The 15,191-nt window shown below is 46.4% G+C and overlaps 1 protein-coding gene across 1 annotated transcript in view; it reads left to right on the forward strand.

Moving 5' to 3' along the window:
* The first annotated feature begins 2,999 nt into the window (after nucleotides 1-2,999).
* SLC22A7 (solute carrier family 22 member 7) overlaps nucleotides 3,000-15,191 on the forward strand; it is a 15,875-nt gene continuing 3,683 nt past the window's right edge. Inside the window, exons 1-5 of the mRNA XM_005422609.1 lie at nucleotides 3,000-3,480; nucleotides 5,991-6,094; nucleotides 10,431-10,585; nucleotides 11,955-12,123; nucleotides 14,491-14,608. Coding sequence (XP_005422666.1) covers nucleotides 3,076-3,480; nucleotides 5,991-6,094; nucleotides 10,431-10,585; nucleotides 11,955-12,123; nucleotides 14,491-14,608 — 951 coding nt within the window. The 5' untranslated portion in view covers nucleotides 3,000-3,075. The remainder of the gene's footprint in view (nucleotides 3,481-5,990; nucleotides 6,095-10,430; nucleotides 10,586-11,954; nucleotides 12,124-14,490; nucleotides 14,609-15,191) is intronic.

Raw genomic sequence — 15,191 nt, forward strand, 5'->3', positions numbered from 1 at the left:
CCTGACTGAAGGAGGAGTTTGGATATGCCTTTTCCTCTGTAAAATGCAGCCAAATAATTTGGGCTGAAGCTCTGCCCTGCTACAGTTTCCCAACAGCACCAGTTAGAGGAAAATGACACTAAATTAGTTCCATGAGATAGGGAAAGGTGAAGAAGGGGCATGAGACAGGTCTGGGGGATCTGTTGGGGAAGCAGGGAGCATACAAGTGCTGGCTGTGGATCCATGATCCCACACAGCAGACGACATGGAAGTGGCTCGTGTCCTTTCACACTAAGGTAGAATCAATGTTGTGGATTTTTGACAGATAAGAAAAGAACCTTTGGCCAGACTGTGAAAAACGCCAATCACTTGTTTTTAAAATTTTAAAAGTTTAATAGTAATAAAATGGTTATAAAAAATACTAATAGAATTAGAGTAATAACAATTTGGACAATTTGAATTAGGACAATATGAGACAATAGAAACAAAGAGCAGGATTCTGTCTGGTCATTGTCGACTTCTTCCTCTGAATCCTGACAGCGCCTTCCAGGCAGGAAGAAGTTGGTTTCTTCTGATAAGAGGGCAATAAATTCTTCTTCTCTGAAAGATTTAGGTGTCCTGTGGCTGCTATCTCACTGCAACTCTTCTTTAAAAAAAGTATCCTACATAGCATAGTTTCTATTTGAACATTTTTTATAACCTAAAACTATATTTAACACAGTATTTAAGAGAATTAATACAGCATTACTTTCTAACACAACACATATAATATTCATTTTAATATTTGCAAAAAGCCAATCATAAAATACATGCATTTTTCACAAGACCCAGTGTGCTTGCAAAGCAGTTGTCATTTGTGCAGTTGAGTAAAAAGCTGCAAGCAATGGAAAGCAGAGTCTTGTTAAGGCGGCACCAAGTCAGAATGGCATGAACTCCTTTTCTTCTATGACCAAACAAAGACCCTGAGGAGCACCAGGACCTCTTTGTTGGCTGCACCTTCTCTTTCTCCAGCTGAGCTACACAATCTGGTGTGCACACGTGGTGCCAGGAGCGTTTGGACACGCTGCTGCAGCACAGTGCAGCTCAGACTGACACTGCAGGACCCTCAGCTCTGTGGATCTCCCTGTCTAAACTGCCTTCACAAATCAGAGAAAAAAATGGAGCCTCCCTCTGTGTGTCACATCTCCCTCCTGCAGGCCTGCGCTGAGCTGCAGTGAGAAGGGGACTCTTCGGCCCTCTAACAGCAGGTGCAGCTCAGCAGCTCTGATGGACACAGATTTTCACAGTACTGAGGTGTAACTTGGAGAGAACAGAGAAAATTATCATTGAAGCACCAGCCTGCAAGCACTGATCCGATCTCCAGCTACTCTGCAGCAGTTTGCACCTGAGGGGTGGCTCCAGTTGCTAAAAGAGCAAATCAGCCCCTTCACTCCTTGCAGCTCCATGGAAGGTGTTAGGAAATTACTGCTGGAAACAGAAAAGCTAACAGCTTAGTGACCAAGTAATTGAATAATCCACCCCTCTCAACAAGTAGTTGGCACCCTGAAAAGGAGCAGAAGGAAAGATTGCAGCAGAAAGTGTTACATGTGTGAAGTAAAAAGTAAACTCTTCCTTTCAGCAGTTTGTGTGACAGCAGCAGCAGCACGGGAGTCTGGCTGCTCTCGCCAGGCATGGCCAAGCGGTTTGAGCCAGGTCTAATTAACCAAGCTGTTAATTCAGCCAAGTCAGTCACAGACCTTGCACACGTGTTGGCCATTAACTGAAGCTGGTGACTGGTTAAAGGAGCACATTTGGGTTCAAGAAATAGAGCAATGTACATTTCAAGGAATGCAGTAGGAGCAGCAGAGCCCCAGGAGTTGCAGAACAGTGATCCATAATCTCACTTCTGATTGGAGAGGCTGGATCTGTTTGCAGTTTAAATATTCAGCAGCACATCTATTAAGAGTTTCTCTCCCTTGCTCTTAGAAGACTGGTGATGAAAAAAATGATTTGTCCTTTAGTTCAACTTCAGCTTAAACTGTAACCCTGGAGGCACAGCATCGTCAGGTGTCCCTGCTTCACTCCTGTGTGCCTGTGCTGGGATGGGCACTGAGATGGCTCATGCCATGGCACTGGGGCAGCACATTAGTGAAACATGGGTGGCCAGGTATGCTGCTGAAAGGGGGAAAGGTCTCCTAAGGTCACACATCGTGGTGTTATTCTGCTCTGTGCCCTCACAACATTTCGTGTCTGGGCGACACACGGTCTGGGCCATCAGCCACAGCAGGAGCCCTTTTGGAGAAGCTCTTTTGGATCTCCTCATCCCCACCTGCTGCTCTGCAGCCCCTTGTCCCCACCCTTGGCTGCAGGGCAAGGCAGTGCAGACAGGCAGCTCCTGGCAGTCAGCACCACTTCCAGCACTCCTGGCCTTTGTCCTGGCAAAACACCTTTCCAGGTGGAGAAAAGCACTTTGTGGGGAAACATTTTCACTTTTTCCATTCTTTGCAGGGTGCAGGTGAGCAGGTGGCCCTCACCCACCCTTTCACCCCAAAGGGCACACCTCCCTGCTTGCATCCACACATCTCCCTTCCAGGCAGCCTCCCTACCCTCCCTGCTCCGAGGGCATGGCTTGACACAAACCACACCAAAACACACTTGGCTGGTGCTCAGCAGCCAGGCTTGGTGTCCTTGGATGCCCTGACCCAGTGGGACACCCCTGCTCCTCCCGAGGCCTCTGTCACAGTCCAGCAGGTCTGGCTGGTGACTAGCTCACAGCAGGCAGGGTTTGCTGCAGGACCTTCCATGAGAAATGAGAGTGCTGTCCCCACAGCCTCCCTTCCTAGTGCAGATGTCCCTCTCCAAAACCACAGCAGCAGGAAAGGACTCCAAAAAGGTGCCCTGTGCTGGGTCCTTTCCAAGGGATGTGTTGTGGGCACACAGGATCATTTCTTTGGCTATGCCCTAAGTGGAGAGCTCCCCTGTGACTTTTGACACCTTCCAGCAAGGTCTCAAAGTCCAAAGAGGTGGCTGTATGAAAAGCCATGGGAAGTTGAGCTCCAAGAGCAGAGGCTGCTTTTCGAGCTCATGTTGCTGCTCCTTGGTACCTAGCTGCTCTGAATGAGCAAACTCCACAGGGAAAAAAAGATGAAATTTGAGGATCTCTTGCTGGAAATCGGGGGCTTTGGCAGATTCCAGATTTCGATTTTGGCTATCCTCTGCCTCGCGAGAATCCACCTTCCCATGCATTTCCTGCTGCACAATTTTCTTGCTGCCACCCCCTCTCATCACTGCGCAATTCCACAACAAGAGGCATTTGTGAATCTCACCAGGGAGGAAGTTCTGCTCATCAGCATCCCCCAGAAGCCCGATGGCACTTTCAGCTCCTGTGAGATGTTCTCACAGCCTCAGTTCCACCTGCTGCTCAACTCCTCTCTGCAGCCAGAAAACAAATCCATCATCCAGCACTGCCAGCACGGATGGGTCTATGACCACTCACAGTTCACCTCCACCATCTCCACCCAGGTAATTCCTGGCCTGGGATCCAGCCAAAATTGAAACTAGCTCTGTGCTTTGAGGAGGAGATGGAGAGGTGTTGGCTGAGTGCACAGAATGAGAGGGGAATCTGTGCATTGTAGCTAGTGGACATGACCTGGTCAGAGAAGATGTCCTGGGAGGGGGAAGCTCTCTGAAGCTCAGTATACAGCTAACATTTATTAATATTATTTTTGTGAGCATCTCCTCTTGCTTAGATTGATGCCAACATTTCTCATTATAATCATCCTAATTTCTCCAGATGATGGAGAGATTTGGGAGGGGGTCAGAAGGCAGTGGAAAGACACAGATATAGGATTTTCTCTGTGTGGCACTTGCACAAGATTGCATCCTGTCAGGCTTTCGCATGAGCTCTCAATTTCCTTTCTTGGTTTTCCAAACACTTTATAACTTCTATTCCCTTGGCCACCCCTCCTCACTGATCTTCACCTCTTCTCTTCTCTTCTCTTCTCTTCTCTTCTCTTCTCTTCTCTTCTCTTCTCTTCTCTTCTCTTCTCTTCTCTTCTCTTCTCTTCTCTTCTCTTCTCTTCTCTTCTCTTCTCTTCTCTTCTCTTTTCCTCTTTTTTCTCCCCAGGGTTGTGCTGCCTCTCTTCTCTTACCACCAATATCTCTCTGCCAAATCAAATGTTCTCTCTGAGGGTCTTCCACTGAGCTCATAACCAGCCATAACCTTGAGCCTGCAAAAGGTCCCTGCCCATCAAATATTAACCACCCACCTCCTGAAACACTTTTCCAGGGCTAGCAGTGATACCTCTGGGTGTTAATGCTTTACTTTCCTTGGGAAACAGTCCAAATCACACAAGGTCTCAGGGAAGGTCAAGTTTGGTCAGGAAAAAGGGGCACAGCTGGGTTAGAAGGATAGTGCTGGTTGTCTCAGTGGGAGCAGGGACAAGGAGCTGCTGCTTCCTCCCCACCACCCAACCACTCCTGCTCCTCACAGGGGTGAGGGTCGTGTGTGCCCTGGGTCTGCACCTCATTTCTGCGCTGGAGATGGGAAGCAGTGCTGAGGGAGAGGGTAGAAGGAGTTACTCTGCAGCATGGAGCCTCGTGATGCTGCTCCCATGGCCAGAGGCCTTGGAATCCCTGCAAGGGACCAGGACCTTCTCTGGAATTCTGCTCCTGTAGCAAGAAAGGTTGCTCGAGGTCTAGCTGGCTGCAGGTCTGGGTTGATGATTAAATTTTGCCACGTTTGCACACAGAGAGAATTACCTCTGCGTTCTGTAGAGATTTGTAATATTTGCACTTCCACGTAAAATTATGTTCATTAACTTAATTCGGATGGATGGCCAAACCAACTCCTCAGTCAGAAATCAACAGGTTGGTATTAAGAGCAAGTATTTAACCTTACCTCCCCTCTGCCCTCCTTCTTCCCTGCACAGACAACTTCCAAGGAAAGTGGTCAGGGCAAGAGGAACTGGTTATCGTCACAGCTGTCCCCAGTGCTCTCTGAGGGGTGGCTGTGACAGCTCACTGCAGTGGGGCACCCTGACAATGCCAGCTCACCAGGGCAGGCTCAGGGCATGGCAGAGGGAGCTGGGGGAGGGCCTTGCACCTGGGCAGGTCTGGCAGAGGTCAGGAGAAGAAGATGGGGAAGTCTCCATGTGTGGTCCCCACGAAAGTTTTCTGATGCCCAGTCCTGTCCTGGGGTGCATCAGGCACAGCATCACCAAGCAGCCAAAGGAGGGGATTGTCCTGATCTGCTCTGCTCTGCACTGGGGCAGCCTCACCTCGAGTCCTGGGGGCAGTTTTGGGCACCACAATATAAAAGAGACATTCAGCTATTGGAGAGCATTCAGAGGAGAGCCACGAGGATGGTGAAGGGCCTGCAGAGGAAGCCATATCAGGAGAGGCTGAGGGCACTTGGTCTGTCCAGCCTGGAGGAGACTGAGGGGAGACTTCATTGGGGTCTTCAATGTCCCCACAAGGGGAAATGGAGGGGCAGACACTGATCTTTTCTCTGTGGTGACAGTGACAGGACCCATGGGAATGGCCTGGACTTGAGTCAGGGGAGGTTTAGTTTGGATATCAGAGAAAAGTTTGTCACCCAGAGGGTGGTTGCGCCCTGGAGCAGGCTCCCCTGGACAGTGGCCACAGTACCAGCCTGACAGAGCTCCAGAAGCATTTGGACAAAAATCTCAGGCACTTGGGGGGACTTTTGGAGTGTCCTGTGCAGGGCCAGGAGTTGGACTCGATGACCCTGATGGGTCCCTTCCAACCCAGCATCTTCTACGGTTCTGTGATTCCATGAAGTGTTCACAGAGAGGCTGTCACAGTGGGGATGGCTAACTGGGACTTCTGTAAGATGCAGCTTTCCATTTTCCAGGACTCTGGCACTGTCTGATGTGCAGTTTAGTGCAGGATCCCACCGTTCCATCAGACTCAGCAGGCACAAACTGCACGATGCAATGGAATGAAGGAGTGTGAGAAGGCAGCAGGGACTGGGCTGGGCACTAAAGCGTCATTTTGGCCTTGTGTTTCAGTGGGACCTCGTGTGTGAGCAGCGTGGGCTGAACCAGGCAACAGCAACCTTCTTCTTCATCGGCGTCACCGTGGGGGCCATGGTGTTCGGGGACCTCTCCGACAGGTTTGAGCCCTGCCAGGCTGCTCCTCCAGGGCCTCGGCTTCACAGAAAGAATGCCACACACATGTCACCTCCAACAGGCAGCCAGAGGGGCGGGGAAAGGACAAAAGGCAACTGCAAAGGGAGATCCAGCTTCTCACTGGGAAATTGGATTCAAGGGAGTAAACGCTTCCTGGATCAGTGGGCTGCTAAATGCTTCCTGGATCAGAGAAGCAGCTCTGGCCATGGGCAGGAGTAGGATGCACTGCTGACTGTGGTCAGAAGTGCTGCAGGAACAATTAAAAAAACAAACAAAAAAAAAATTCAGTCTGCCAGACCAGTTTCAGTCTAAAAATTGAGTGAGCTGATTGATACAAAGCTGGACAAAAAGGCTAAAAGAGTCAACTCCTTGCAAATTAATCACAAATTAGCTCCTTGCAAATTATGCTCAAATTGGCTATTAACACCCAAGTGAGGAGCTCAGAGGAATTTCTTGCCATAGCTCAAAAGAGTTTCTGTGACCGTGTTCACAGGGGTCTCAGGATGAGGGAAGAGACGAGGATCTGACTCCATGTTTCAGAAGGCTTGATTTATTATTTTATGATATATATTACATTAAAGCTATACTAAAAGAATAGAAGAAAGGATTTCATCAGAAGGCTAGCTAAGAATAGAATAGGAAAGAATGATAACATTCTTCCGGAGCCAGCTGGGCTGTGATTGGCCATTAATTAGAAACAACCACATGAGACCAATCACAGATGCACCTGTTGCATTCCACAGCAGCAGATAACCATTGTTTACATTTTGTTCCTGAGGCCTCTCAGCTTCTCAGGAGGAAAAATCTTAAGGAAAGGATTTTTCATAAAAGATGTCTGTAACAAGTTTCCAGCAAGCAAAATCTGACTCTGTCATTCCTAGAGAATCGGGGTAAAGGATATTTTTTTCAAGCAGGGAGGTATTTATTCCTTAAGGAAGAGGTGAATTAATGAAGGAAACAGAAACACAGCTGCTCTCTCTGGTTAAATGTTGGGATGTGACAATATAAACCTGAAAAATAAATCCAAGTAATAATCTAGAAAGGGCATCAGATAAGAAACCAATTATTTTTGCAAGCAGCAAAACCAGGAAACCCATCAGAGGACACAGAGTCCAGGCACGCAGTTGGGATGTGCTGTTCCCTGTACATTATTCATTATTGGGAAATTGCTTCCTGATTTCCTTCCTCTGGGAGGAATTAGAGTACAGCAAGCTGCAGAATCACTGCAGAGGGGAACCTGAAGTGTGAAGGACCCAGAGAATTTAGTGTTGCAGATGGGAATTTTTACATCCATACCTTTACCCGTGGGTACCTGGCTATGCTTGTACAAGGACCCAAGGCACCTGCGTGATTTTCAAACTGTGTGCCTTGGCTTTGTAACCAAACAGTTTTATAGCACAGCTGGAGGGGGAGAAATTCAGAATTGAGAAAAGGAGCAGGACAAAATATGGCAGAAAATAAGATGACACGAGGTAGCACAAAATGAAAAGTAATTTGTTTCCCAAATGGATTGTGAGGGGGAAGAGCCAGCAGAGGATGAAGGCATAAAAGGAGCACCTGGAAATAAAAAGACTATGGTGTGAGACATAAATGAGTCTGTGCTCACAGTGGGAGAATGTGTAGAGGCAGGTGTTGGAGCTGGAGCTTTGAAATGAGCTGACAGAAGAGGGCAGAGAGGAAGACACCAAAGGAATGCCAGGTAAATGCCAGGAGTAAGGAGACATTGTCCCGGAGCCCTGCAGCACCTTGGGGATAAAAAAGCTTTTAACTGGTGTCCAGTGCCAGGCAGCCTGACCTCTGTCTGCACCAGGCAAATTGGCAGAAACTCCTCTGAAAGGTGGAGCCAGAGCCCCAGGGGGAGGTGGGACACCCCAGTGAAGAATCAGCAGGGGTTTTCCAAAAGATCCAAGCCTTAAAAATGTGCAGGATTTCTTTGCATGGATCAACAGGCATGTCAGCAGAGGAGACACCATCTCAGCCTCCTCATCAAACACTCCTTCAGAAACTGAGCTGCCCCAGGGTAAGAAGGTCTCAGCATGACTAAATTAGTAAAAGCCAGGAAGAAGAGAGGAGATGCAAGTGCTCCATTGTGACAGAGGAGCACCCCGTGCTTGGAATTTTGTGCTTTTCAGTGCATTCATAAATAATCTGGGAAGGGAGCAAGTGGGGAGGGGATGCAGAGTCTGGCAGAGATGAGGTCAGAGGCTGGAGACTTTGCAGAAGGAGTTAAAGGACTCTGTGGCCGGATGAGACAATCAGGGCAGATCAATCTAAAACAGAGAAACAATTTAAACCTCTCATTTAAAATGGAGGCTCTGAGCTGGCCACGGCTACTCAGTAGGAAGATTTTGGCATTATACAGCAAAGCACAATTTTCCTCTGGGCAAACATCCACACAGCAGCGAGTAGTGGTTAGTGAAGCAAGAGGAAAATTAAGGATCATTAGGTTAAACCTCAGATATCACCCCCCACATCTCCCCTATCATCTCTTTAAAGTTGACCTCCCATTAGCAACCCTCCTTTTGTCTGACAGGGATGAGATCCCACTTCTTTGTGCTAACAGTGAGGCAGAGGTTTCATCTCTGGTGCTCCAGGGGGAAAATCATCTGGCATTTTACTACTCTTCAGGTTCATGTTTTTTCTAAGCCATTCCAGATATCTGGCCTCCAAAAAACCTTCAATGTGAGCAAATGTATGCCAAAAAAAAAATTATATAGTGTGTGTATATATATATATATATACACAATATGTGTAACAGGAATAATAACAGAAACAATATATATATATAACATATATCTTGTTTCTGTTATTGTCTGCTCTTCTCCAAAGTCTCCTTTTGTACCTTGTCCTTGTACTGAATTGGTTCAATAATTCTTTGGCAGACTTCCAGATTGGTTTTTTTTTTAATGAAAATGGCTTTTTTATTAATTTTTATGCTTCTGCAGTCTGCTCCTTTTATTGCATTTTCTACAATATTTCAGAAGTTGTGCTTTCCTACCACTCTCTTTGAAGACAATTTTAATGGCATTATTTCTAGCAGCCTCCCTATATCCTGCAGTTCAATCCTGGCAGCTCACTCCTGGTTTTCCTTTTGCTAAGAGTGTAGTAATGGTTCCTTAAATAGCTGCCTCGACTCCTGCAGGAATATTATGGTTTTATACCCTCCTTACTGTATTTTCAAGGAAAATCTTCGTTTAAAAAATATATCTTCTTTCTTGGGCAGTCACCCGTTGGAAACTGGATCCAGCTCTGGGGGGTTTCTGGTGCTTCCTGTTCTGACCCAGGGGCATCAAGGTGTCTTTTACAAACTGTTCCATCTTAAATTTCAAAGCAGATCCAGCAAACTTCCCGGAGTTTCCCAGTAGGTTCATTTATCACCTGCTGACTGAAGTAATTTTTGTATTATTTTTGGGAAGGTTACTGTGGCATTATGTCCTGGCATGCCGCTTTTTCCCCTGGAGCAATTGTTCCTGCCACCATCCTTCTCAGGGGGACCCTAATGCCAGGATCAGAGCAGGATTTCAGTCCTTGTGGACTGCACATCACCTGCAGGCAGGCTTAATCTACTACTGCTGCTTGAGCCTCAGCTTTCTTAACATGCAGTGCTGATGTTCATCAGGAGACCGACGCCTTGTGCTCCATTTTGATTTTTAGATTTTCACAGGTTGTGCAGAAATGCGTGCAGACATATTTCTCTGTCTGTGAGAGTGTGTGTCTGTGTGTATATAGACATTTATATTGCATTTGTGTGATGTTTTGTATTTCTCCACGCTCTCCACACAGGACTCTGGACAACGGGGTAAGGAAACCCCAGGGGAGCAACATCCTGGCAGATTCCTCAGAATCCCCTTTAGGATTTCAGGGCTATTTGCACATGTGGGCAGACAACTGGATTACTTCCTTTTCCTTCCAAGGAGCAGGGTGAAAGTTTCAGGTCTCTGTCTCCCCCTTGAGAGTGGTGGCAGTGGCCAGTCCTGAGTAAGCCATGGGAGAAGGACACTGACACTGGAGGGAGCAGCATGTGACAGCAACATAGGATTTCAAGCTGGCATCACTGCTTTTGGTGGTGCTGTGGGCCAGGAGAGCCAGATTTGTTGTTCTGAGCAGCACTGCTCTTTCCACTGGAGATTCCCAAAGTTTATGGGGTGGCATCTGCATGGGATTGCACCACTGTGGCACCAGCTTGATCCAGAGCAATTTATTTCCTCTCCAGCATGCTGCATCCTTTAATTTTCCTCTAAAATCTCTGGCTTGCCCATTTCAAACCCTGCTCCCACGACAGGTTTCCAGCCAGTGTAACCCAGCCTGTGCTCGTGGCAGGTTTGGAAGGAAGACCATGCTGCAGCTGTCCCTGGTGTGCTCCCTGGTTTTTGGGATGCTGAGCGCCGCCTCCGTGTCCTACACGATGCTGGCTGTCACACGGACCCTCACCGGCGTGGCCCTGAGTGGCCTGTCCCTGATTGTCCTGCCTCTGGGTGAGTGTGGGGGGCTCTGGCTGCCAGGGGGGCTCCTGGCAGACCGTGGGTGGGGAGGGAATTCTCTGCCAGGCAGGGCAGGCTTGGTAGGAACACAGGTCTGGGAATCGCTGCGCGTGCGATTTCCCTCTTGCAAGGATCCCAGAATTACAATTTGCTGTTGGTCTAATTAATATTTAACAGTCTGTTCAAAATACAGCAAGCACTTGTTAGTACTTCTGTTGGAACAAGCGACACAATTCCTGTCAAGTATCATCAGTAACACAATCAAAGCCACACTCCAAAGCCTCTGCCCCTTTTCCACTCGTACAAAGTTCTCACCTTTCAAGCACTGCTAGGACAATCCAGCATTGCCCTGTCCTCAGCACGAGAGGATGGTGTGTCATTTACAGGGTGTTTCTACTTCCCCAGTTTCAAGTTTTCCTAAGCTGCCAATTTGTATTTTACAATGAGAAGAACTACCAAAAATATTCTTACAAATCACACAGAGCTAGGCAAAACTGAAGCTGAAGAATTTAGGTAATTACATCATAAAAACAAGCTCCAGATTTCAGAGTATCCAGTAAACCACTGGATAATTTTGTAGATACAGCTGGGACATACTGGGCAAAAAGTGTTATACCCAAGAACAATTAACAGTTGCAGCAGAAATTTCCAGGATTTTTGCAGATCTAGTCAAAATCGAGCTGTAATGGCTTCAGCATTGGAAAAGCCCACACAAGACCTGAGAAATCCCAAGGGCTGCTCTGTTTGTTTATTGCTATAAAGGTTGATTTCTGCAAGTCATAGTAGAGCTTGGGAGGGGCATTTCTGATTGTTAGAGGTTGTAGCAAGATGTCCAAAACTTCAGAGGAAAACTGGCTTTTACTTCACACACACAAACAAGGAGACCCCCAGCTGGCTTTACACTTTTGCTGCTGTCTGCTCTGGGTGGGCTCCATGTGAACACCAATTCTTCCCAATCTATTTCTTTAATCTGAAATAATGAGTGGAAATGGGAATAATGAGAGAGAAATGGGAAACTGTGCAAGCTAGGGGGAAAAAAAAATCTGGTTGATGAAGAAGGCCAAGTGAATGCTATTGAATGGGATAAAAAAAATATCACTAAAAGTGGTTTTAGCACTGTTCCTTAACACATGTCCAGTATTTCTTTTCCTGAAGTTTTATTTTAGTGGCTGGCAGCTTTGCAACAGCCTAAGTACTGTGGCTGACTATTTTAATATTCCAAATATCAGCCAAACAGTGGAACTCTGTGAAGCAGCAGACCAGGGATGTTCCCTTGCTTTTGCCCTTGTTAAAAAGCCCTGCAGGCCCTCCCTGCCTGGAGAAGCCCTGCATGTCCCAGCTGGATGCTGCCCCCCTCTTGCAGGGATGGAGTGGGTGGACGTCCAGCACCGCACCTTCACCGGGATCCTGACTAGCATCTTCTGGAGCCTTGGGAACATGCTGCTGGCCCTGGCAGCCTACCTGGTGAGGGAGTGGCACTGGCTGCTGGTGGCTGTGACAGCGCCCTGCCTCCTGAGCATCGTCTGCCTGTGGTGAGTGCAGCCACCCGAAAGGAAGCACACTGGGATTTGCCTCCTCTGTGGATCCTAGGAGGCGTTCAGGATTCATCTGTGTCCTCTACCCAGATTGCCCAAGTGTGGCAGCTCTGGAAAACTGGAGTGGTGTAAGAGCTTAAATGAGGGATGTGGGACTCCAGGGGCTCTCCAAAATGCAGTTTATTCCATCCAAGAGGTTACAGCAGCCCAGGGAGGTGGGTGACAGAGCTGTGCCTACAGCTGTCAGCTCCAGCTGCAGGCAGGCCTGGAGACCCTGAGTTTAGGTTACATTGCATTATAGACTTTCCTTTGCTGAGCACCTTAATACAGTAGAACCAATCTATACCTTAACTTTTATCTATAGCCTGTCATAACTACTGTAATTACCATATTCATGTTACTGTTCTCCAATCACTCAAAGTTAGTACATTACAGTTTAAGCCAGAAGTTGTTTTTCAGATTTCTTGCAGTAGAAAATTCTGAGACCTTTTTTCTACTTGCAACATTTGCTGACTTGTTTGCCTGTGCTATCTTTCTGCTTGGTAAAAACATCTTCTTGTTTGAAGTTTATCCTTTTCTCTAAATCATTAAAAACCCCTTCTAACTAACACACTCTTTGCCACCTTGGTTAGCCAGTAAGACTGGCTCAGCAATTCTTTTCTTCTATATCAAAACTTGATTCCATCTCCATTCCTTCATCAGACTCTACATTTAAAAATCTTTCTGCTAAGCACACACATCTGTGAGACTTTCTTGTCAAACTTTCATCCTTCCCCACAGAGTGGCCTGGGTTTTGTCTCTCCCAAGGTTACATCACAGTTTTGGGGACAAGGAGGAGGCAGGAATGAGGCTGAGGCATTAGGATGACAGGTGGAAGCAGGATTTGGTGCTGCCAACTCTGTCAGATGTGGCTCAGAGTAAAGAGATTCCAATAAAGGAACACTCAACCAGATCCAGGCTTTAATCCCTAGTAAGCTCAAGATAAAACATTTATCCGTTCTCTGTCCCCACCTCACTGGGAAGGATACCAAATTTTCCATGAAAGCCACTGACACCTTCAGGCTAGGTCAAGTTCATTTATCTCTGCACTTCCCAAGGCTTTTCTCAGGTGTGCAACCATCCTGATGGGCCAAATACACCTCCTTTCTCTGGGCAATTTCCCCCCTGTAGCCTTATTTAAGAATACCTGACATCTCCTAAGCCTTAAAATGGGATATGGTTCATTTAATCAAAGAAACTTTAATTTTTCCATCTTCTTTGTTTTTTATTTTTTAAATTTCCCTGTGTAGTAATACAGATTAGAATACAGAGTTTGACAGTCTAAAGAATAACTTCTGGTATTTCACTGATCAAGTCCAACACAACTAAAATATGTGCCCTGCTGACTTTTTTAGTTCAAGTTGTTTTGCTCTCTTTCCAGGACAAACAGCCATAAAAAGAAAGAGTCCTTGGAAATGCTGAAATTCACAGATGCATTTGTGCTCCCCTCCCTTTTCATCATAACCATTTGATTTTTCCTCTTATGTTACTATCTTTTATGGACATTAGTTCTCCAACAAGTTATACTCTAGTCTTCAAGCACCCATAAGGTCAGTGATTGCAGAAAATTGAGAGTCTCTGAAGTATGGAATTAAAATTTAATTTAGCACTCTGTAGATATTATTGACACAATGTCAGAACTCAGTGGAAACAGTAGACAACCAAAAGACATGGTATTGCTCTCCAGAGACAGCGGCAATGAGTGCAAAATGCCATCTTTCCTTCTTTATATTTCCCAAGGTTGTAAGCCTGTGGGAAGGAGATGAAAACTTTCAACAAGACCAATTCTCCAAACATTTTTGCTCTACACATAATTTTCAATTCCTGCTTGAATAGTGACGACAGTTGCTCATTAGTTTTTCTGTAATCTGATTTAAGGCACATGAATCACAAACATTGGATTGTAGGGATCTGGTCTTGGACCATTCTAGTGGAAGACTCCACTGTGCAGAAGGCTTTGATTATTGTGAAAACCAAATCATTTTAGCAACTAACAAAGTATGTATAGAGCTCACCGAATCCTTTCTATATTGTGGTTTTTAATATCTGACAATTTCAAAGCTTAAAGAGTCCCAGAGAGCACAAATATGTAAATAAAAACTCCCTGGGGCCAGTTTTAATTGATAAGAGTTTGAAACTTCAGCCAGCTCAGCCTTTAGGGGTAGAAGAGCCTGTACCTGTCAAAAGTGTGCCCCACTACTCTTCCCATGCACCACAGTTGTTATATTTAGGTGGAAGTCTCATGGAGAAGATGCCAGAGCCATGGATATGAGGTGGAAAACAGGCAGCTCCAAGAGGAACAGTCTCCTCTCCTTGCACCTGCAGGTGGGTCCCAGAGTCCGCCAGGTGGCTCATAGCCAAGGGCAAAGTGAAGCAAGCCCACAGGCACCTGCTCAGATGTGCAAGAATGAATGGAAGGAAAGACTTTGCTGTGTCACCAGAGGTAAGGAACTGGAGATCCAGACACACGTTCTTGTTTTCCCACTTTGTCTCTCTGTGTTTTACTTCTGTTTGATACCTGGAGCAATGCTTAGCCTGCAGTGTGCTCTGTGGGGCACTGTGGGCATTTTCCTCTAGAAAGCAGAAATTCACTCCCAAAGATAAAGCTCCAGCTCAGCTCCCATAAGACCAGAAATCCCATCCATTACGTGGAGTGTCTTTCCACTTGTTTTTGCCATGGCAAGAGGCCTCAGTGGACTGGACACTGGAGTAAATACACAGTGAGTAGAACTTATTAACTCTGCTGGTACTTACTCCTCAATCAATTGCCAAAAAGCCTTTTGGACAAGCAGTCTCTTCTTCTTCACAGGCAGTGAAGAAGAACTTCTTCTCAGTGCTTGACTTTTAAGGTTTTCTGTACTTATATAAGTAGATGGATAAACAATTACCCTTTAAATGAATGCACTCCTAAGAACAAAGCATGAAGTTCACTGCTAGCTTTTCATACAACAGCAGGCAGCCACATGGGGAAGAGGATGGAACTGGCCAACGCTGGCTTTTCCATCTGCCATTTCCCTACAGACCTA

This window comes from Geospiza fortis, unplaced genomic scaffold (genome assembly GCF_000277835.1).
Source record: "Geospiza fortis unplaced genomic scaffold, GeoFor_1.0 scaffold275, whole genome shotgun sequence".
In the NCBI taxonomy this organism is placed as follows: domain Eukaryota; kingdom Metazoa; phylum Chordata; class Aves; order Passeriformes; family Thraupidae; genus Geospiza; species Geospiza fortis.